This window comes from Emydura macquarii, unplaced genomic scaffold (genome assembly GCF_026122565.2).
Source record: "Emydura macquarii macquarii isolate MOO-44397 ecotype Brisbane River unplaced genomic scaffold, CSIRO-AGI_Emac_v2 contig_1644, whole genome shotgun sequence".
NCBI classification, from domain to species: Eukaryota; Metazoa; Chordata; order Testudines; family Chelidae; genus Emydura; species Emydura macquarii.
In genome coordinates this window covers 12,335,455-12,358,157 of record NW_027131781.1, presented here as the reverse complement: position 1 = coordinate 12,358,157, position 22,703 = coordinate 12,335,455, and the positions used below count along the sequence as shown (strand labels likewise).

Below are 22,703 nucleotides of genomic sequence, written 5' to 3'. Positions count from 1 at the left end.
GGTGAAAAAGCTCCACATCCCAGATCTAATGCCCTGAACCAGGCAACCAGTCACTCAATGCATCAACTTTTATCTTAATCATCCTGGAGATGAGCTGTCCATTAAGGCTGGGTTCTACAAAGAGGGCTCAGGGAGTTACACGCCCATCATCACACACTGATTTATGATGGGATTTTGGTTACTAACTCCTTGAAAATCCACAGCCTAAATACATTCAGATGAAATTCAATACCATTAGTTCCAGCAAACATACCTGGTCATTTTTGCTTATTCAGGAAAATCAATTTTAAATATTTAGTTCGCAAAATATTTTAAAAGGTTCTAATAAAGCAGAAATAGCAAAACCCCTGAATGAACAAACAAAAATCCTCAAATCATCATTAAATTCACAGATGTGTGTCTGCTAAATGAAAGGATGTGCATGAATGCGCTCGACAGCGGTAATGGGTGTTAGGTCTATGTTCTTTTGTTGACTTCCCACAATTTCCTGTGCATACGAAAGAGAAAGACAAAAACCTGCAGTGTTTTGTGAAAAACATTAGCACTATCGTTGCTCAGATCAAGGAAAAAACGGCAATGGACCCAGAGAACACGTTCTCCTGCCTGTCTCAGAAACCCCCTCCTTCCTGTTTGATACAACACCCCTTCTTGCTCATGGTTGTAGTAACATCTCCTGTCATCCTCACAGCCACAGGAGGACGGGCCAAGAATCCCTAATCTTGCTGCTCCGTGATGCTCTTGAATTCAGTGAGGTGATGCCATTGGGGGAGTTGAGACATTCCATACTTTCCCTGCCCTGACCCAGGTTGAAAGCATTGCCATCACAGCAATCCCACTAGGCTATCAGGGCATGCAAAGTCAGAACTTGTCTGAGGCTTCCTATATACACACTCTAGCTAGGAGGGTGGAAAGTTTCTTACAAGGCTAGTGCCACTTATGTTTCGTACATTGTCCAGTGAAAAATGCTTTTACAACGTGTTGCAATCACCCAAGTGGCGAGCATAAGTCTCCTTAACTGACAAAACAGGGGAGACCCAAGTAAGTGAAAAGATAGTAATATTAGAGACTAATTATTTGAATTAAAAAGTGCTAATAGCCCCTCCCCACTTTAGGTAATCCCTTTGGCACCTCCAACCCTGTACAAACCTTACAAACGGAGCTCCTGGATATTACAAAGCAATTAACAAAAACCGTTTATGAGAGGGAAGAATTGCTAAATCTTAATTTCTTACAATTTCTGGAGGTGGATAGGATTGGATTCGCTTAAGTCAAACATGCCCATCCAATTCTGGTTCTGGGCCAGCTCTGATGGAACTAAAATCTCTCAAAAACGTATAATAATGTGATTTCCCCACCATGCATGATAGCAGAAGTCTCTCAAGAATTATCAGATGATTCCATAAGATTTCTGCTATCTTGGAACTCAAATCTGGTCAGAACAGCTTGTGAGATTTCAGTGCCCTCAAATTCAAACTCAAGCCCTGATCTGACCTTGAACCTGTATTTCAAACCCTAGCCTGAACAAAATCTAAACCCAAATGTCACTTCTTCAGCTGATCTCTACAATAAAAACCCAAGCACTTACAAGATAGGAGGTGGGAGCTGGCCAGGTAGCAGATATTTATTCACTTTAACTGGTGCAAAAGTCACTGGATGCTTTATATGGAAATTCTGAACCAGTAACATTTTTTCCAAAAACAGTTCAAGTTTGACCCATGCAGGGGATGCCTCAACTCCTCCTTATTCCCCCAATTACAAAACCATTACTAATAATTACAAAAAGAAACGTTTCTGCTATGCCCAGGCTGGCACATTAAAAAAAGAAACGAAAGAAAAACGTTCCAGAATTACTCAAAAATTGACCATTCAATACATCTATAATGTCTCCAAGTTTTTTAAAAACTTTAAGTCTTTCAGCATTAAATAGATTGAAGTAGTCAGCTGGAAAAACAATCTGAATAGTTCACAGGTACGTTGACTTACAATGGGCCAAAGTGCTGCAGATTTTTTTTTAAAAAAGTCTACTCTTTTAAGAACTACCACATTAAATATTGGCCATTAGTGTAGAAAACTAGTGGAGTCTGAAGCAACAAACACTATGTAAACAGTAGAACTCTGGACCATTGCTGTTGAATATTAGCCATTTTAAAAAGGGAGTCAGCAGAGTATCATCATCATGATCAGGAGCTGATTTCATTTGTGAGAGATGTGAACTGGCTGGTATCCTCTGATATAGCACAGGTTGAAAAACATAAGTGGCAATAATCTCCAACTGAAATATGAAACTAGTATTCCTTCTATGCACAAGCCAAAAGGCTCCATTAACAAAAGAGGAACAAAACAAGGGGGCAAAGGCACAAAACCGCCAAATTATGCTACTGAAAATTCAGACAGCAACAGTTTAACATAGACTGTATAGAAGTGAAAATATGTGACAATCAAGAGGTTGAAACTCTGCTTTACGTGCAAAACTCAAACACAATTTTAACTAAGAAATTTGCAACTGGCCCCTCCACAATAATGGCTTTTTAGTTTTATTTCACAAAAAAACATTTTGCTGCTTGGTTTGAAAGTTTCACACACTGCTGTGCTGCATCCCATTTCCCAAAACAACACACTTCCTCTCTTCTGAAAGAGCTGTGCGTGTTTCAAAATGAAGCAAGTACTACAAACCAGCAAGGCCCCTAAAGCCCATGTGACTTTAATCTGACACAAAAAACCAGAAAGAGCATTTGATTCTTAGGCTTCATCTGGCCTACTTAATATCCCATGTGTTATATGGAGAGCTAATGTACACTGCGCATTACTTTAATTTGGGCAGAAGCTGTTGGCTCCACCGACACTACACATCATCGGTGGTGGCATGGAGAGAATGTGTAGCTACACGGTGCAGTGAAAAGCAGGCTGTGTGCACACTGTGGTGTGTAGCTACACAAGTCAGTGAAAGGCTCTGGCAGGGGGAGGCAGTGGGGAAAGGCTGAGCCCCTGTCAGATACTTTCCTTGCTGCCTTCTCCCTACCAGAGCCTCTCCCTATGCAGAGGAAATACTCCAGAAGTGGGGAGCTGGTGGAACCTGTCTCCCTTGCCAGAGCCTTTCCCATTCTGCAGCAGGAAGCTGCCCAAGCTTTTTTCCCCATTACCTCCTGCTGCCAGAGCCTTCCCTTGCTGGGGGAGTCTATTCCTGCAATGGGGACACTACACTGCTAAAAACAGTAGCCTAGCCATGGAGGCACGGCTTGGGCGAGTAGCGAGCAAGCAGGGTACGTACTCACATACATATCTACACCCTTCAGGCATGTATTTACTCTACTTACCTAAGTCATGCTTCGCCATTTATACCTGTTCATCTACTGCTATTTATACCCGTGCTAGAGAGGCCATGTGGCCAGGTGCCATCAAAAAAGTGTGCAGCATAGCTGTTTCTTAAGGCTGTAACTACATTGTGTTGTGGTGCATCATGTGCCCCCGTACAGACTACGTGGGTGCGAATAGCAGTGCACACCCTAATGCTGCACTGTAACACCCGTGTGGGCATAAATTAACAAGTTCTTAGTTTGCATTCACATAGTCCTGTTTGAAGAGAACTATATTAACCTGAACTAGGAGCCTTTTAAGTTCATGCCTGCAGCGTCCACACGGGGAAGTAACAACGCAGCACTTTGGCAGGCACTGCTATTCGCATCTCCATAGTTCAAACTGTGGGGCAATGTAGACAAGTCCTAAATCAAGCAGGGCTGGATTACTTACACCCACTGAAGCCAAAAATAAAACAATCACACAAACTTATGCCCAAACTAGAAGATCCTTTACACTGGACATTGTGCAATGAACTAGATGACCCTTGCGGTCTCTTCTAACCCCATGGTTCTATGACTTTTGGTCATGACACAGGATTATGTAAATGTATAGTTAGTCCCAATGCTCAGGTGAGAGATTTCACATGTGCGTATGTAGGAGGAGATTTTGAAAAAGCACAAAGAGCAGTTAGACACCCAACTTCCATGGAAAATAAACGGGAGCGGGGTACCTGACTCTCGTTTGTATCTTTGAAAATCTTCCCCTTTGTCTTCGACTTAGTCAGTCCCCTTAGATTGACTGACTGCAAGGAAGCAGCTACTGTCATTGTGTAGCAAAGATGTTTTATACCTTTGTTTGGTAGCAATAATCATTTCACTTTTTTGTGTCTACATCTGTTTAGTAAGGACAGGACCCTAGGCAATTTTCATTGTGCCCCACAGCCTATGCTGTGTGCATTTAACGTCTTAAAAAACTTGCATAGTTTAAAACCTCTATACAGAAAGGAAATGCAATAAATAAAAGTACATCCAGGACACCGTTAATTTCATAGGCATGTTACACGAATCCCTATCTGCACAGGTCCACAGGCAGTCAGGAATCTAGTAACAGTTACTTTTTGGAGCAATTTAAGCACACCAGTATGTAAGAAGTTAAAGCAGGCGATGTTTTGTGTCCTAAATGGATTGGGAAGATTTAAAAAAGCATCCCAGGAGGAGAGAAGGTAACAATTAAGTAAACTTAAATCTAACATTTTCCACTTCCTGGCAGGTTAACACAAACCATGCTTCAGACAATCTTCCCTTCTCCTTCAGGAAACTCCAACATTGTCTCTAACTCTAGAGATACAACTAATTATTGTTCCCTTCCCTCCTCCCAACATTTTCAGACACTGGTCATCTATCGCAGTCGAGTGTGCTGGTGCTGCCTGCCAAATGGGTGAATGCTGCAGTCTGCATCCCCAAGGAAAACAGGCCATTCACAGCTTCCTATTTTACCGTAGTTTGGGGCCAGAGCCTCTCACCCAGTGGAAAGGCAGCACATGAGGAACAGTTCACAGATCAGCAGCTACACACCAGACTGAAAGCCAGTGAAGTCTGCTTTCGACCAGGAGAAGTACTTGCAAGTACTGTGTGGTTTCTAAATAGGAGGACGAAAATTATCACCCATTAAATAGCAAGGGAACGGAAGAACAGCAGCTCTCTCAATATCCTGCAGTGTTGAACTGTAAACTGTTTTCGTCTCTGCTAAACTAAATCTGACAATTTTACCGAATCGCTTGTGGCGATTTGTAGTGTGAACAACTGTCTGCTAAAGGACTAGAACAAGAACATCAAACTAATTTAAGTAGAAGCCCACATTGCCCAGTGATCAACATACCGTCTATACTACACTTAGGCTTAGTGGAATTCGATTTTTATTTTTTTCTAATTTGGACGATTTTTAACAATTTTTATTTTTAAGATTCCCCCTCCCCCCAATTTTTAAGATTTTTTTTCTATTTGGAACTGCCTTTCTTTTTTACAGATGTGAGGTGTAGGGGTTGGGGCAATGCTGACGGGGTCTCCTTGTGAGACCGAGGGGTCCAAAACATTGGGGTGCAAGGTACAGGGGATGCTGCTGTCAACCTGGTGAAGCGGAGAGTGACTCCTGGCTAGGACTGTAAAGAGGAGGACAAGCTGCCACCCACAGGGGAAGCCACCCCGCTGCTGAACAGTTCCTGCCCCGGGACGGCTCCCACGTTCCTGGCTGGTGAGTAAGCAACTGAGGCCGTGCCCGCGGAGCTGCAGTGGGCTCCCTGCAAGGTTGTGTGGCTGGTGACCCTGGATCCCTGCACGTACATAGTGTGGGGAAATCTGGGGTCCCTGGTGGGGAACAGCAGAGACCCCCCCCCCACCCAGAACCAAGAGGAGAAGGACAAGTCTCCAGCTTGGGGGGGAGGCCACCCCGCAGCTGAATGGCTCCTGTCCAGCGACAACAAGGTGGCTGCCTCCGCAGCTGGGGACAATGACGAATGTTCCTTCTCCTTGCAGTCTCGGCCCTGTCAGGTCTGTAGGCTCCCCATCATACCTTCTGCCTGCAGGGATCATGTGTCACTGGCCCTGAGACAATGCAGGAGAGCTCTGTTGTCATGGACCCACCCACTCACTCCTGTCACAGCTGGGCTGAAGAGGGCTCCCTGCACAGCTGGTAACACCCAATCCCTACCGGCATGCTGACTGCTACCAATAGTGTTTTTCCCCCCTTCAATTTCAGTGTAACAGCTGAAATTGACATTTACTGACAGTTATCGATTACAATCGAATGCTGCCAAACCTTGCTACATTACATCTGCAGTGTGCTGATCACATGCTCCACAATACAAATGCATTTATATGTATACGCTTTCCCCACTAACACTTACCATATGCATGGCATCAATAATTAGCTGTTGTTCATGTAGTGTTTTCAACATTATATCATCATCCTTTGAGATGACATTCATCTAAGCCAATAGCTAATACTGGGCAGAGATTAGATAAACCCCCTGTTCTTTTGTTTGTGGCCAGCAATGTGTGTTCCTGACTCATTAGCAACTAACAAGCTAGCACATCTCAGAGAGTTGGAAACTCCCCTTACCAAAAGCATCTGAATGCATGGTAAAATGAATCAATGACTGGGGCAAGCACTCTTAACCTTTAGAGCACAGCATTTACTCAGGTCTGAAAACTGTTTAAGTACAACTGCCACAACCCACTAAACCTGCAAAGAAAAAGGGCAGTCCTTTGATCTGAGACACAACCTCATCATCATGCACATATATGGGGAAGAAAGCATAAGTGTATTCTAAGTTTATAGTGTTGTGTTGCCGTCATGGAGAACTCACTGGAACACTGGAGCTAAAGCAGACAGGATAGGATACAGAGGGTTTTTTTTTTTCCTGAAGTTAAAATGAAAGTAGAAACAGCCAGGATCCAAGCTAGCTTTCCCTACCCCCACCAAAAGCTTTAACAATACCTCTCAATCCAGGCACTAGTAATGCACCACTGTCCTGCTCTGCTACATCTAAACTGACATGAATGACAATATTGGGCAGCATCATGCCTGTGAACTGGGCCAGACATCAGCTATGAACTAGATTGAAAGTCAGTCTCCATTTCACTTGAAAGTCTTACTTGAACCTTGCTACTTGAGGTGAAAGGTCAATGCATTAATCATATTAGGTTCCTCCTTCTTCCTGATCAGAAGTCTCAAAGTTGTAGTGGGAACAAAGCAGAAGGTCCACAACCAGCATCCTGATTCTGGCTGACAGGCTTATCACCAATAGTGGAACACAAAGAAAAAACTACTTACTTGCACAGAGGTATGAATCCTTGTTGAAAGGTTTCAAACAGTGGTAACAGTTGATAGGACCCACAATAGGAGTTGGGCTGAAGAGGTGTCCATTTAACATCTTCTTGTCTTTTTCTTTCTCCTTGGAATCTTTGTCTTTCTCTTTAGTTTTCTCCTTATCTTTCTCTTTTTCCTGCAAAGGGGAAAAAAAACAGTAGTCTAGCTACAAGCCCTGACGGGTGTTTGCCTTTGGAGTTCTGAGTGTACTGATCCATACACAGCTTAATAGCCATGCATCTTCACGGATCTTAGCTAGAGAACCAAATTGTACAGCCGTTGCAGAAAAAGATCAAGCACTATAGATTTCTTGTGTCCTCTAACACAGGCATTTTACAAACACAAGTACCTCAAGAAATTAAGTCTCTTCTCATCAAAGCATCTGTTTTTTCCCCATCTTTGTCTTCAGACACATGCTTTGGTTCTGACCATAACTAAATGGCACCCTAGGAAAACAATCTCTTCAGCACTTAAAACAGATTGTAATGTAACTAAAATAACAGGTTTTGGGTAGGCTAAACTTTCAATGTGAAGTTAATTTTTATGGCCAATATAAAAACTAATTTTTACAAGTGTATTTTTGAAGGAGAAAGACAGACTTCCATTTAGGGGTGGGCTGACAGAATTCTGTTCCTTATTTTCCTCTTCATTAGTTTGAGCTGCCTTCATCAGTTTCATTCAATCAGCTGTGAATAATCTCCTTGGGGAAATGGATTTTTCACAACTTTTCTATACATAGCACAGTTGGAAGGTTGATTTAATGAACTATGGCTAAATGGGACTCCAGGTTAACCATACCGCCTTATTCACTGAGCTCTGTCTTTCTTAATTGCAGAGACCAGTGAAGGCAGATGATGGCCACTTTGCAAAGCCTAGGTTCTGAGTTCCCCAAATCTGGAGAGCAGTGGAGCTAAGACTGGTCAAATATGTTGACGAACTAACTTCAAAGCATTATATAAAGCATTAAAGCAGCCACACGGGTTACCCTCAGCTTTGGAAATCCACAGCACAGCTGCTTTTGGCAAGCTGACTAGCAAAGCCTTCAGGCCCATCCGCTCTGATTTTCAGAAGGGTTCTCTTCTCCTTCCCCCAAAGATACCGCTGGATCAGCAAGATTATGCTGCTTTAAATATGAAGCTTTGAAGTTCCCTTCCAATATTAAAGCTGAATTGTTAACTCAAACTAAGTCACAGAAAACGCAAACATTCCCATGTTGCACAGCCTGAGACAGCAGATGACTAAATAAATATTGAGACGATGAAAAATATAGGAAGTGACACTATGTTAGTTTCCTGTATGTTTGGAAGTCCCGTTAAACATGGGCCATAATTTACATCAAGCACAGGGATTTTCTCTCACTAGTATGTGGCCAGCCTCACTGCCACCTTCATGGGATTGCACATGCAAATTACAAATCTGAATAATATTTAACTTTTCAACTAATATATCTGCACCTACACAGAAAAAATTCAATCGCTCATTACACAATGCAACCCTGTTATCATCTCAAGACTGTTTTTATCTCAATAGATTATTGAGGCCATGATGGCTTCTGTAAGAGAAGTCATAATGGAGGCTGAAGTGAAATTATGAGTTTTCTGTGGATTTATATGTTGTTCATTATATGTAACATGCATAGAGCTAAACATTTTCCCAATAGAGGTCTAAATAAACAAACAAAATAGCCCTCCTACTGCTCAGCATCAGGACTGAGGAACAACAACAAACCAGTTAATATCTGGACAGTAAACACAAGTTCTGCAGCCACCAGGAGGAAAATGTTGAGAATCTGGTGTCATGCAAATAATTAGTAACAAGTGTAACGTTTCTGTCTCTCTCTCTACGAATCCAAAGCTGAATCCATCCCTCCAGGGCCTTTAAACTAAAGTTCTGACTATCTCAGTTACTGGCCCCAGAACCCCTCTTTGTATTACATCCACAGAAATGAAAGATACTTTGGATGTGGTATTAAATGTGATAATCCAATCTGGGGCAGACAAACCTGAAACTGCCAGCAATCCCGTAAACCATCTACTCCCTTTATCTAGACTGGATTAGAACCCTGTAACCTATAGGTGAAAGGATCCATGTCCCATTCACAATCTGCTGAACTGTACAAATCCAGCAGAGTTCACTTTGGAAGGGGCTTGGGATTTATATTCTGCAGGAGTAGTAGCAAATCAAGACCAAAAGGTTTACTTTAATGTCAGAGTCTGAGGAAATCAGACCTCCAAGGGAAGGACCTTATCCTTAGCCAGACCCTATGCCTCTGTAAACACTAACACTCCTAGTAATACTGAAAAGAAGAGATTAACTTGAATAAATTCCCAGGAAGTGCAGCTGGTATTTAAAGACAGACTTTTGCAATTTGGTATGTCTGGGGTCTGGGACAATAACCGTCCTTGATAAAATCATAAAGAAAGAAAAAATGTTGAGAAAAAACTAGATGATTTCAGTTAGACACAGGAAATACTGCATCACCTTTAAAGAGCAAAAAACCAACGTTCAGATGCTGGATGCCAGTCTTAGGTAATAACACATCAAAAAGCATTACCTTAAAACAAAATGTTCTTTCTACACTACACATTAATGAAGCATCATCCAAATAATAGCATGAAAATTAAATCTCTTTTCTGCCATATCAAAACTACCAGCATAGGCAGCGTACTTAAGCATCAGATTTCAGTGTGAAGTAACAGTTAAGCTCTTACCTCCCAATTCTTAAGTCCTGCTAGTGTCACTGTTATTCCGGGCAATTCACTAAATCTACACCGTTTTACCGACATGTTTTTCCAGGGCCAGGAGAGTTGTTCTCTATGCATATTAGCCCATAGTGACAGCAAACTGGTCTGCTCAGTCTGCCATGACAGACTATTGGGAGAGGAAGTCAGACTGCTTGGGCAAGAGGGGAGGGAGGTCTGTTTGCTGCTGACTTCCTTGAAGATTATCTTAGTTATTTTGTTGCTGATTGTATCATGTTTTCCCCTAGCTAAACCTGTTTACAAAAATCAGAGGGGCAGTGGGGAGAGGAAGAAGGGGGAGGAGAAATAATTTTAAAAGGAAAGTGGCACTTAAATTTGAGTCCAGAACTTTAGAAGCAATTTAATGAAACAACCCTTCTATGGTAATTAGGGTATTTATGAAAAGAAAATTGTATTCTATTAGAAACAGAGGCACACTTAGTGTACCTCACTGATATTTAGTTCTTTTGCAGTACTCTGTTTATCAAAACACTCATACTGATGGCTAGAGGGGTTGCTTTTGTTTATCTACAGATACTGATTTTTATTTTTTAAATTCATAGCTGTTACAACCTCACAGTTCTTTGAAATGCTGTATTGAGGAGCTGATGCTGTTTGACACTCCCTGGATGCAGACACCTATTCTAACTGCACAAGTGAATGACAGGAGAAAATACTCACCCTGCTTCTCTTAATTTGATTCCATATTTGCTGTCATTCCCCAGAAATTCATTTTGAAAATGGGAGAAACTCCAAATATTTTTTCTAAGAGCAATATCACACAGTAGAGATTGTGTGCATATGAACCATTATATGCAATTGAGTTGAATGGAGTTACACCAGTGTAAAACTGAAGTAACCATGATACTGCATGCTAGATGCAGTGGTAAAATTACCCACTGATCTATTCCACCTATCCATGTTTAATTTTCCTTGTGCTTATATGTCACCTTTGCATTGTTGTTAATATCTTTTTTTAAAGAAATATTGGTTACTCGCTTCTTCAGAAAGTACTTAATTTTATAGCTAGTCTTAGAAAACTGTATTATCAAAAACCAAGTTCAGAGCAGAGCAAAATGTTAGGAGCAACTGTACGTTTATACTTCTTGCACTACTAGAAACAGAGTTAGAAGCAGAAAACAAGTCTTCCTGTTCCACTTCCTCTTTCAAGGTTTGTTTTTTTTCTCTCATGTTTTAATTTAAAAAACTGTTCTTCTCTGTGATGATTCAGTGCACCTAGGAACTTTAACTTATGTTTCTCAGGCTTACCGTATACAACTAGACCCCTAATCAGTGCTGTAATTAACACAAAAATATTTCTAAAGAAGAAGAAAAAGTGTTTGACTTGGGTGTCACTCTGCATTGCCAATTAGTAAAAATGTCAAAGCTACTAGCTGTTGTGAGTTTTTAAAAAGCAAATTGTGATTAGTATCTTGGAGGGACTCTTCTTTTATCAGAAGGTTTTAAAATAGTCAAAAAAGGCCAGTTTGTGGCAGTCTCTGTGGCTTTCCGTTTAATAGATAAAGGTACAGGAAGTATCCCCACGTGCATTCCCCATGTATTGTCTTACCCCTCATCCTAACAGAATCACAGAATCTTGTTCTATATATAACTCTATCTACTAGGAACATTAAGTTCGGGCCTTACGGCAAGCACGGTCAGCAAATCCCTCAACTGTACGTGATATTTCACAAGTTCTCACAAATGGTTTGTATGAAGGGTTCTGTATAAATACGTTCTCTCATATTGCACTTTTCATTGGAGAATGGGGACAGTTGCCATTTTATTTCAACTTTCCATAATCAGATGCAGTCCCGAGGTTGTCAATGACCACAGAACGCATCCTGTAGCAATAGATCAACAAAAGGGAACTGGTCTCTCTTGCATAAGGGCTTAAAGGTGTCACAATCTCTGGATGATGCATCCGAGATGACTCTACTATTGTACATTTGTTGTATTACCACACAAAGACCTACATTAAAAAAGGTTAAGTTTGGAAAGTCAAGCACTCAAAAATGAGGGCAGGCTGGAATTAAATTGCTTATGCTACCTTATTTTGGTCCCCGTGTGCATATGTATTATGATATAGTCTAACTATATATCATATCATACTATTTTTTCCAAAGGACTCATTCAGTGCATAGGATGGATGATGCTAATTGAATAAGAAGTTATTCAATATTTTGCTTTAACCCCATTCTTCAGCGTATGGCCCCACACCTGATTTACAGCACATTATTCAAACCCTGCTCTGAATGAAGAATTATTAAATTCCTTTTAATTTTTTGTATAGCACTCATCATCACAATATGAGTGCTTCACAAACATTAATGAATTAATTTTCACTCTGCAAGTTAATGTGATATTTTGATTAATATTTTACAGGAGGGAATTGAGACAGAGAGAGATTAAGATAAAAAGATTCTACTACTTTTGAGTGTTCAATCTGAGATGCCTAAAGTCTGATTTTTCAGAATATTTAGCATTCTGTAGCACTTTATATGTTCAAAGCACTGCTCCCTTTCATTTCAGCTGCACTTGGAGAGCTGAGCACTTGTGCAACTTACATCCAAGGGTTTCAAGACACACCCAGAAAATGAGGAACACGCAATCAATAACCCCCAGTTTATAAAGTCTGGTTTAAATGACTTGCCCAGCATCCCATAGGAACTCTGTGGCAAAGACAGGGACAGAAACCAGTTCTCCAGGGCAGTATTCATCTACCTTAACCATGAGACTGTCCTTTCTCCTCCTGCAGTCTCCTGCTTCATTTCACTACACACCTTCCAATTTTGGCAACATATGGGACAAGGGTCCTACATTCAACAGGATAATTCACTATACAGCCGCAATTCATCCCCAGACCACAGTCCATCCCATGCACAGAATGGCACTGAGCTTCTGTGAAAAAAAATAGTATGTGATCATGTTATTAAAGAATGAATCATAATGCATGTGCATAAGAGAGCTGAATGAAGGTTCTACATGCAACCTTAATTCTGGCATTCCTAACTTTTGAGTGCTTGACTCTGAAACCTCGGTGTTCTTTCAACGTCATTTTTTGTGTGCAATTTGCTAGGTCTTGTAAAAAGCAAAATGGAAAACAGAAATTCCATCATATGGAACCATAGACACTTAGATCTACAGCACAGACCTCTGCCATTTGAACTAACGGAGTAACTGATAAAAATAGAACACTGTTGTCTTCTATGAGAACCAGGGGGATGAAACACATACTTTGACAGTGGGTTTCACAGCTATTTGCTGACAGCAGAGGAACGGGGACACTCAGGAATCTTGGGTTCCATTTCAGGCTCTGGTAGGGAATGATTCTCTAGTGGTCAGACACCTTTCTGCCCCTGTTCTCCTCCACCCCCCACCAGCTTGGCCCTTTTTGCCCATCCTTTTCCCAAACCTGTGTTTTCTCCTCCACCCTCCCATACTTGTGCTTCTCGCCTGATCTCAGTTTCCTGAGCTCATCCTTGCACAGCTAGTCCTAGTCTCCCACTCTGGAGTCGCTGTCTAAGTTCCATTCCTCCCTCCATCATGGCTTTCAGTCCCAGACTTTGTCCCCAGCCTCCTTGCTCCACCAATGCAAGCCTTCCCCACCCACAGGCTCCTCATCTGATCTCAGTTTCCCCCCAGAATTCCCAATCCCTTTGCCCAGCCAGTCCCAATTCTGCTCCTCATCAGATCTCTCTCTCCCACCCCACTGACTACCAGTCTCTTTGACCAGTTAGCCCCCGTCTCTCCCAGCTCCTAGTTTTATGTCAGTCCCCTGCCCTCCCCAAGGCTCCTTGTCCTAATCTATTCCCTTTGCCCTGAAGCTATGGCTTCTGTTCCCTCAACACTGAAGTCAGGGTGCTTCCTGCTCCAAGCTGCCTGGGCCCAACGGTGGAATCACAAACAAGACTATCTCCCTGCTCTCATTTCCAGTGTCTGTCCTCAGTTGAGGATCAACTACATGGAAAGTCTGGCTCACCCTTGCAGATGGAATCTTTGCTGAAATTAGCTATTAAATACTATCAAGTCTCTGCTGAGCATATGCAAACTGATATTCTTCAAAAGGTTATAACTTGGCAAATGTGGGCATTTTTTCCATGAGAAAAGCAACAGGTATATTCCTGACACAAAGGCAATCCCTCTGCCAAATCACGAGTTCTTGCTCCAATGCGTGGAGATGCTGGAACTTCTCAATGAAGCAGCTGTAAGAATGTTTTCAACACAAGAAAAATAAAGTATTTTTCCCTAATCTTGGTTTTAGAACAGAATCACAGATTAGGGTTGGAAGGGACCTCAGGAGGCCATCTAATCCACTCCTCTGCTCAAAGGAGGGCCAGTCTTGTAAATGTCTGAACTATTTCTGCTGAAGCTCAAACCCCCCCCAAAACCAATACCAATGCCAAATACCCAGGACAGGCACCCAACATAGGATTTCAGCCCAAACAATTCTAGTTTGGCAAAGTTATGAGCAACTGACAACAGGATCTTGGGAAGTGCCAGGCAAGCTTAAGTATATGTGGTGCTACCAGCACCACCTCTAATAGATTTTTTTTTTAAACCAACTCATAGCCATTGTCACTGTTTATTAATACTATGCAAGCTGTGACAAGGTCTCTAGTATTATTATAGAACTATGACCTCCACAAAATCAGAGAGGAGACCATAAAGAACATGTGGGAAAGACAAGCAGTTCTGTTTTGCCTAAACAGAAAATAGAGCAACATACTTATAGAGCAAGAATCACTACTGGATCCAGAAATTCAAATTTTAAGGCACTCATGAATGTTTCATACCTTCAATTAAACATCCATCCAAAACCTCCAGAAAATGCAAAAAGATAATTGTAAAAACTCCCCTCACTCAGTGGCAAGGGAAAAATCTCTCATTGCTCATGTATCTCTTTAAAAACAAAAAGTCTTTTTGGGAGCATTCAGCCATTTGAGCTATTGCATTGGCTGAATACCCAGTATATGAGGAAGGGAATTAGGAAGGCAAAATCTGAGTGGGTCTGGCACCCACAGTGAACACAACAGCACAGGTACTATATTCTTTATACATCACCCTTTTCCTGTCGCCAGTTTGTATTATTGTCTCAGCTAGCTTTTACAATGGGTTTTTCCCCCTACACAACTGAATGTTTCACCAGAAGGAAAACTGATCTCCTCTCCAGCCAATCAGGATTCCCCAGAGTTCTTAGAGCTGCAAGGAATGATGCAATTATCTGTGGGCTTCTGAACTCTGCAGAGGTGCTGTTTTAAATAATCACTTATCAGGTGCTAAAAGCATAGACACTTGTTAACGGGAAGGTGGAAATTACTGTATCGCAAATTCTGCTATTTTTCCTTTGCACACACAAATTGCAGTTTTTTAGAAAGGTTTGCAGTACACATTGTCTTGGGCAGTAACACCTTATGACACGATAAGATGAGCAGAGTTGGGTAAATCTTTGCAGACAAAATCCTTTACATGTAGAAAGAAGCAGCAAGCCTAATTGCAGAACTCTAGCTATTTGTTTTTGCTTTTTCAATACCATGTTTCTTAAAAGGACATATTCCATACTGGTACACTTACATTTTGACCCAGTTCTCTTCCCTCTCCATACAACTGTTCACATAGTCTGCTTTGTTCTATAAAAACATGCTTTGTTCTAAGTAAATCTAAAAATCAATAACAGCACCTCAGTCCCCATGTTAGCAAACCAATGTCTCTCAGGATCAATGGGGTATCATTACATAAAGGAAAATTTAGGCTGAATATCCGGTAAAACTCTACCTAACAATGGTATGTATCAGATTGTGGAATAACCTCCCTAAGAAAGTGGTGGGCATTGCTTAGCTTGAATCACTGAAAACATTAGAGAGCAAAGCACTAGGAATTGCATTATAAGGAACAGCCCTACATTGGCAGGGGCATAGAGTAAACAGGATAGAATAAGTCTTTTTCACTTCCAATGTCTGTGATTCTGTTAAAAAGGAAGCTACTATTTTTGTTATATTTTTAGCACAGGAGGACATCAAACTGTGTAAGGAAACCAATTTCAGCATCAAGTTTCCCAAAGGCTGTTACAGACATGACAGAGATTTTAGAAGTATTTAAAATACCTTGAAGGAGTGTCTTCCAGAAATGAGCCTACTGCCTCTTACCAGAAGCACCATGTTCGATCAGAATAAGCAGCATTTCCAGCCACATTTAAATGTGTTTTAATTTCATTTAGGTCTCTGTTACTCATTCTACGGGCCACATCCTGAGAATGTGCAAGTCCTGTTGAACCCGTGGTAATCACTGTGGCTCACCGCTGAGCTCTATGTCAGGCGGGACATATTGCTTGGAGGCCTGACAGGATTCATTTAGGAGCTCACAACAACATACTAAGAAGTCCTATTCACAGGGAGGTAAACATCAAGCACAATGGCACTAACATAACAAACACGATCAATAATAATACGTGGGCACGAGAGGCCACTTACTTTGCTCTTCTTGCTGCTGGACATTTTATTCCTGATGTAGCTGAAGGTGCGACTGACTTTTGTTCCACTTTTCCCTTCTAAATCTTTCCTGGATGGGCTAGGAGGCAGGAAGTTGCCGCTCTCTTCAGACACGCTAAAGCCAAAAGACAGAGACTGTGGGATTTTTTTTTTTAATGTTTTTTTTTTCCAGATCATGTAGAACAGGGAAAAAGACTCTAGACAGGGTGACCATATATCCCAAAGGGAAAATGGAACATTGCGTGGGGCTGCCCTGAGCTGCCAGTGGCCACGCCCCCTGTGTGGGGCTGTCCCGCACCACCATCGGCCCCTGTCCTACCCCACACAGGGTTCGTGTAGTCGCTCGCCCCGCCATACGTTCTTCCGCGCTCCACTTCTTTGGCAAAACTAAGCATTTGTCCCATTTGCTCTTGTCGTCAGCTAGCTAGCTGCTACTGCAGCTAGCCAACAGACTCATTAGTCAATGTATGTTTTTATGTCAAATATGACTAGGTAAAGAGAAAACACTAATCAGCCAATTAGTCATATGTTGCGAGACATTGTTTCTCTGGTAATATTTGTGTACTTCATAGTCCCAAACTACTATATTGTGCCCTCTTGCTGCTTTAAGGGAGAAACAGCTGCTAACACAGCAGTTGTCAGCGATTTCCATTCTGTATGACTACACATACGCACACTCAGTCTCGGCCTTAATTTGTTGGCATAAATACTGATACCTTCCATATCACATACAGAGCAGATGGATATAGAGAAAAATACAGAGAGAGAAATCTGCCCAAGGGACAGTCTCCACAAGGAAACACCCTGTCTATAAAGCATCCTCAATATTTTCATTACCATTTAATTAGAGCTTTTGTTAAAAATGATCTTTGCTAGACAACTAACTTTTCCTGGTCCCTTAAGACGAGCAAACAGGACTCAATTTGTGTTTATTTGTTAATCTATCAGTTCACTTCATGTCAAACTTTGAGCTATCAGTTTCAGAAGGGGCTGGTGAAATGGGGTACAAAGTCAAGAGAGGAGCCATATTTTGGCGTTGACACTGGATGAAACGATTGTCCTGGAGCTCAGTAAATAGGAAGATATGGCAGAGATTTCAGAAGATAACACACTGCTGTGCACTAAAGAACATTTTACACGGCTGTTACACTGTAAGCTCTGTGGGACAGGGACCATCTTTTTGTTATGTCCTTGAACTGCCTAATACAATGGGGTCCTAGTCCATCACAGCGGCTCCTAGATGCTACCACAGTACAAATAAATATGAGCCTTTTTATTAAGATAGGGAAGAAGGAGGCACCAGGGTCCCGTGAAACATGCACTATTTCCTGTCCAAATCCCAGCATGTACGGTAAGAATTAAGTCCCACAGGGGACAACTAAAATACCTTCTCCCCTCAACACTCCTCCTCCCCACCCCAAAAGGAAAAGAAACACCTTAGGGATGTACATAAAGGAGTTGATATATTTGACACAAAATACACAATCTTTCCAAGACATGCTGGAATACAAGCAAAGTGAAATATTGGTCAGCTGAAGAAACCAAAGGGAAAGGAAAACATCAATGAAAGGTGCTCAAGAGCCTTCTGGGTAAGTCAGGCAAGCCAGAACTGTCAGGAGAAGTAGCACAAAGTGTGAACCAGCGATCAAAGACCCAGCTCCCTTGATGCCACAAATGATATCTTGCCCCCATGCAGAAAGGAACTATTAAAGCCAGCATCCAGTCAGAAGAGACAATCTCTGCCGAAAGCCATGCAAGGATGAACAAAGTATATCTAAAAACCATGAGAATCTCTACCATCAGAAAAAGACAGACAAAGGGAGAGGAAAACAGTGGGAATAATATTGAGTCTTATGTACGTTTATGTTGAATAATAATAAAATAATATTCTAAACTTTTATAACTTGTGAATAACCACTAAACATCCGGAATTAACCACTGCTCAGGAAAAGAGAGCTGCGTGGATGGACCCTTCTTCTTTTCCAGTGTGACGATTTTAAAAAACGTTCTATGATTCTAAAGTAGTCTTCAACTTATAGAAATATTGGCCTGGTTCTTAGAGGGTCTGAGCACTTGCAGATCCCACTAAAGTCAACAGGAGCTAGGAGGGCTCAATAGCTCTAAAATGTCAGGTCTCTATTATGAGTGTTTCAAGAGAGAAAAGATCAGACCATCACCATACTATACCTCTGAGCCAACGAACTGCTGATGCTGCTGAACGATCGTGTGCCTGGAAAAGATTAGAAGAAAATGTTAGACTGCAAAGTCTTGCCATAGTAGCACTAAAAATATAGTTTCTGGAGTCAGGTAGTTTATGAAAAAGAGGGGACTGTTTAGCAGAAGTTAAGGTTTCAGATATATTTCTTCATGTGCCCAGGGGAACAAATGTTCACCACAGCCCATGGGATTCCAAATTAGTGACTGAGGTGGAAGAGGTTAGCACTTTTATCATTCACCAGCTATAAGGCAAAGGATGTGAATCCTGGATCTTCACAGGTACACTAAGGGTGCACAATTCCAAGCTGCTAATTTACTGACAATAGGGGAAAATGAGAAAGACTTTGCCTCAATGCTTTTATTTATACTTCATCGGAATGAATCTATTGTAAGACGTCCTTGTTTCATGTATAAAACAGATTTCTAGTTGATAAAATTATAGTTCCTTTTCCCATCACAACCCTTAAGCATGTCATAAAAGAATAAGGGAAACAAGAGAAGCCCTTATTAATTTTTCCACTGAAATGTCTACACAGGCAGCACTTAGTCACCCATAATTGTGCTTTAGGAAAAAATGATGTACAACATGCTACTGAAGTCCTCCAGTGACACAAATTCCCCTTGTTCATCAAGAAACCTGCCTACACTGTCTGCCCTGAAGCAGATTATCTAGCTGATGCCAGGTGTTGTTGAGTAGCTGCTTAGTATACGGGAGTGCTCAAAAATCCAAATAAATCAATTCAGATGGAGAAACTAGGCATGGTAGGACACTAAAGGACCCCTGTAAAGTATTATTTTCAATCATGCTAAGACAGCAAGCAACATAACTGGTCTTCTTATATGATTTTGTAATTGCAACAAGAACAATGCTGCTGCGGCTTCAAACATTGTTAACAGAAGTTAGAGCTAAGAGCTAATGCAAATGGCCTTATCACTTAGCATCAGAAGCAGGGCATGTCAGTACCAAGAGGCTGTAAGTTTATTAAAACACCACGTTTATTCAGGATCGTCCCATCCCCAGTTCTAAAATAAATAAATACATTCTCAATTACTGACTACAGTTCCTAGAATAGCATGAGAGAAGGCATTTTTTTTTACCTATCCTTCTTGGATATTCATAAATTAAATACTGACCTAACTTGGTCATCTACTTCTAGTTTAGGGGAGCCTTTTTGTACATTCTCTGTTGAGCCTTTAGTCTAGCAAGTGATCTGTCTCAAATCCATCATATACTGCAATGCTATTCATTCAATCAAACTCAAACTCCATTTCATTTACTCTCTCTTTCTCAGGTTTTTCTAGAGTGCTTGTCACCTGCGTATCTAAGCACAGAACAAATAATTTCAAGGCTCAAACTGTAGTCGATGGTGAACTTCACATCCACTTCGATCTGCTCTTCAACACAGTTTTTAAGCCTCTTTGCTCCCTCTCGTGCTTTCTCTATTTTTAGCAATCTTCCTTGACTGAATTTAAACACTCCATATAGAACATATGAAGTATTTTACCATCCTATACAGTCACCAGGATAAGTGGGAGGAAGCAACATTTAATCAAGAGCTGCAATAATTTGTTGTACATAATCCAGTTTTCAGCATCTCTGAGAAATCATGAGCTACATGGCATTTCAGCTATGTAGTTGCTGTCCATCCCGTACTGTGAAGACAATACTTTACACCTTGAACAGAAAGAATCATTGATAGTGATGTGCAAACCAATCCAAATCCTGAACTAAACTGCTTTTTACTTAACCTAAAACAAAACTTCTTCAAAAAGGATTGCGTGACCAGCATTCAGATATCAGTTATTTTCACCATAAAGACAGACAGAGGGATGGACAAAGAGATTTTCCCTCTTCTGTATTTTCTTTATTCCCTCTAGCCCTGTGCTTGCTGGTTCTGCCTGGAACCAAAGCCTAAAGTGCTGGGAAACAGCAAGAAAATATGTCCATGCCCTGATTGGATAGCACATGAAAAAACTTATTCTTGTGAGATTTCCAGCCCTGCTGTGCAATTCCAATGAATCTGGATATGCAGCCAAACTTTTGGGTGCTTATCTGAACATCTGAATCTTCTGAGTGTCACCCATCAACACTAATTAAAACACTTAAAACAGTTTCATGATACAAAAAAAAAAAAAAAGCTGTAGGATTGGCATATTTGAATGAGAAAATCTGAATGATAGAAAACATATTGCAATTCTCCAGATCAGCTAGTAATTAAACTTAAGGGGACCAAAGAATTCCAAAAGCCTGCTAACAACCAACTAACCTTTTTGTAAAATGTACAGACCAGCTCGTCAGGTAATAATTTACCCATCTGAAACCTGCAGCTTGTCAAAAAAAGCAATCTAAATACATGACTGTGTCAGCCTAACTGCCTCTCATTCCAAAGGAAAGCTGCACTTGGAGAGGTTGGAGGAAGGTAATTAAAATGCATGCTTGATCTCAAAGCAAATGCATCCATCTCCTCTGTCAGACATGAGCCCTGGAGAGGTGGAAAAAATACATCATTCTGGGGTGACTGTACCTGAAAATACTTCTAACTAAAGCAGCCTTTCTATAAAGCTATCACTGAACTGAATGAGAGGGATTAAAATAAACACCAAGGGAAGTAGGAGGACAGGACATAAGTCCTCGGGCTGCTGAGTCCAGTCCCCTGTTATCGCCAGCAACTCCATCATATAATCCCATTCAAAAGCGTATCAATCTCCATCTTCAAAGCAGTGTGGTAGTTTTCCCCCTCCACTCTTCTTGTTCCAAAACCTCACTTCTCTGATGGTTAGAAACCTTCTAATTTCCAGCTACATTTGTTCATGGCCAATTAATGCTCATTTGTTCTTATGCCAACATTGTCCTTTATCTTAAATAGTTCTTATTCCTCTTCGGTGTTTACCCCTAATGTATTTAGAGAGAGCAACCATATCCCCTCTCAGCCTTTGTTTTGCTAGGCTAAACAAGCCAAGCTCTTTTTAGTCTCGTCCTGTAAGATTGACTCCCCATTCCCCTGATCATCCTAGTAGTCCTTTTCTCTGCACCTGTTTCAAGTTTGAATTCATATTTCTTCAATAGGGTGACCAGAATCATACACAGTATTGCAGATGAGGTCTTATCAGTGCCTTTTACAATGGCACTAATTCTTCCCTCGCTCTACAGGAAATATCTCACTTGCTACATCCTAGGATCACCTTTGCTTTTTCTGTGGCTGCATTGCATTGGTGGCGCATAGTCATCCTACAACTGACTAATTCAACCAGGTTTTTCGCCTCCTCCCTTATTTTCAACTGACCAGCCCCCAACTTATAGAACATTTTTATGTTCTGGGGCAGTAATAAACTCCATTTTTAAAGCTCATTGGTAATAACGGGATGGTTGAGGGAGAAAACGTAAGACAGGCTGGGCTATTCTGAGTTAAAATGGTCACTCTGCCTTCTGGCAGGATAACTTAAAAAAAAAAAAAAGTTTGGTTGGGAAGGAGTCGTTTTTACTGCAATGCAAGGGGTAAGCCATAACAAAAAACTCAACACATTACATGAACATCTTTGTCCTGTAGGGGAAAAAAATGCAGACATGACCTCGACCAGAAAATCTGGACCCAGATTTTGAACACCCAAAACGTGAACGTTTTTGGCTCAAAGGCGTGCTTTAAACACAGTAGACAACAGGGGCAGCTGTGAAATTCTATTCCGAGTCAGTGCTCAGACAGCAAACATCCCTAATGGATACATTCTTGCTCATTCAGTTTATGAGCATGCAGATCCATATTCTTGGTTTGGGGGTCCCATCTCTATTGATAATCCCAAAGTGCTGGAATAACCACAATACAACAGTTTTTTCATAACAGCAACAACAGCATCTCTCCTTCACATGGTAGTAGGTACAACACACTTACTGACCTGATATAATCAACCTTTATAACACCTCCTTGATGTGTCAGAAAAGAAGACTATTGTGAACATAACGAAAACTAATCAGCTGAGAAGTCAAGGTGTTGTAATATTAAAACCTTTGGATTAGAATCCTTACATTTTGGTGTTACAAAAGCATTCAGACACATTCACACTGTTAGGCATCATGCAATGGAAAGATTAGTTTAAT

At 41.2% G+C, this 22,703-nt stretch overlaps 1 protein-coding gene across 5 annotated transcripts in view; it reads right to left on the bottom strand.

Moving 5' to 3' along the window:
- Window positions 1-22,703, bottom strand: part of AKAP13 (A-kinase anchoring protein 13) — a 297,054-nt gene that overhangs the window by 34,569 nt on the left and 239,782 nt on the right. For all 5 annotated transcript variants that reach the window (XM_067555646.1, XM_067555644.1, XM_067555647.1 and 2 more), the window contains 3 exons: window positions 18,581-18,623; window positions 16,376-16,508; window positions 7,129-7,300 (listed from right to left, as the gene is read on the bottom strand). In XM_067555646.1, the coding sequence (XP_067411747.1) occupies window positions 7,129-7,300; window positions 16,376-16,508; window positions 18,581-18,623 (348 nt within the window). The remainder of the gene's footprint in view (window positions 1-7,128; window positions 7,301-16,375; window positions 16,509-18,580; window positions 18,624-22,703) is intronic.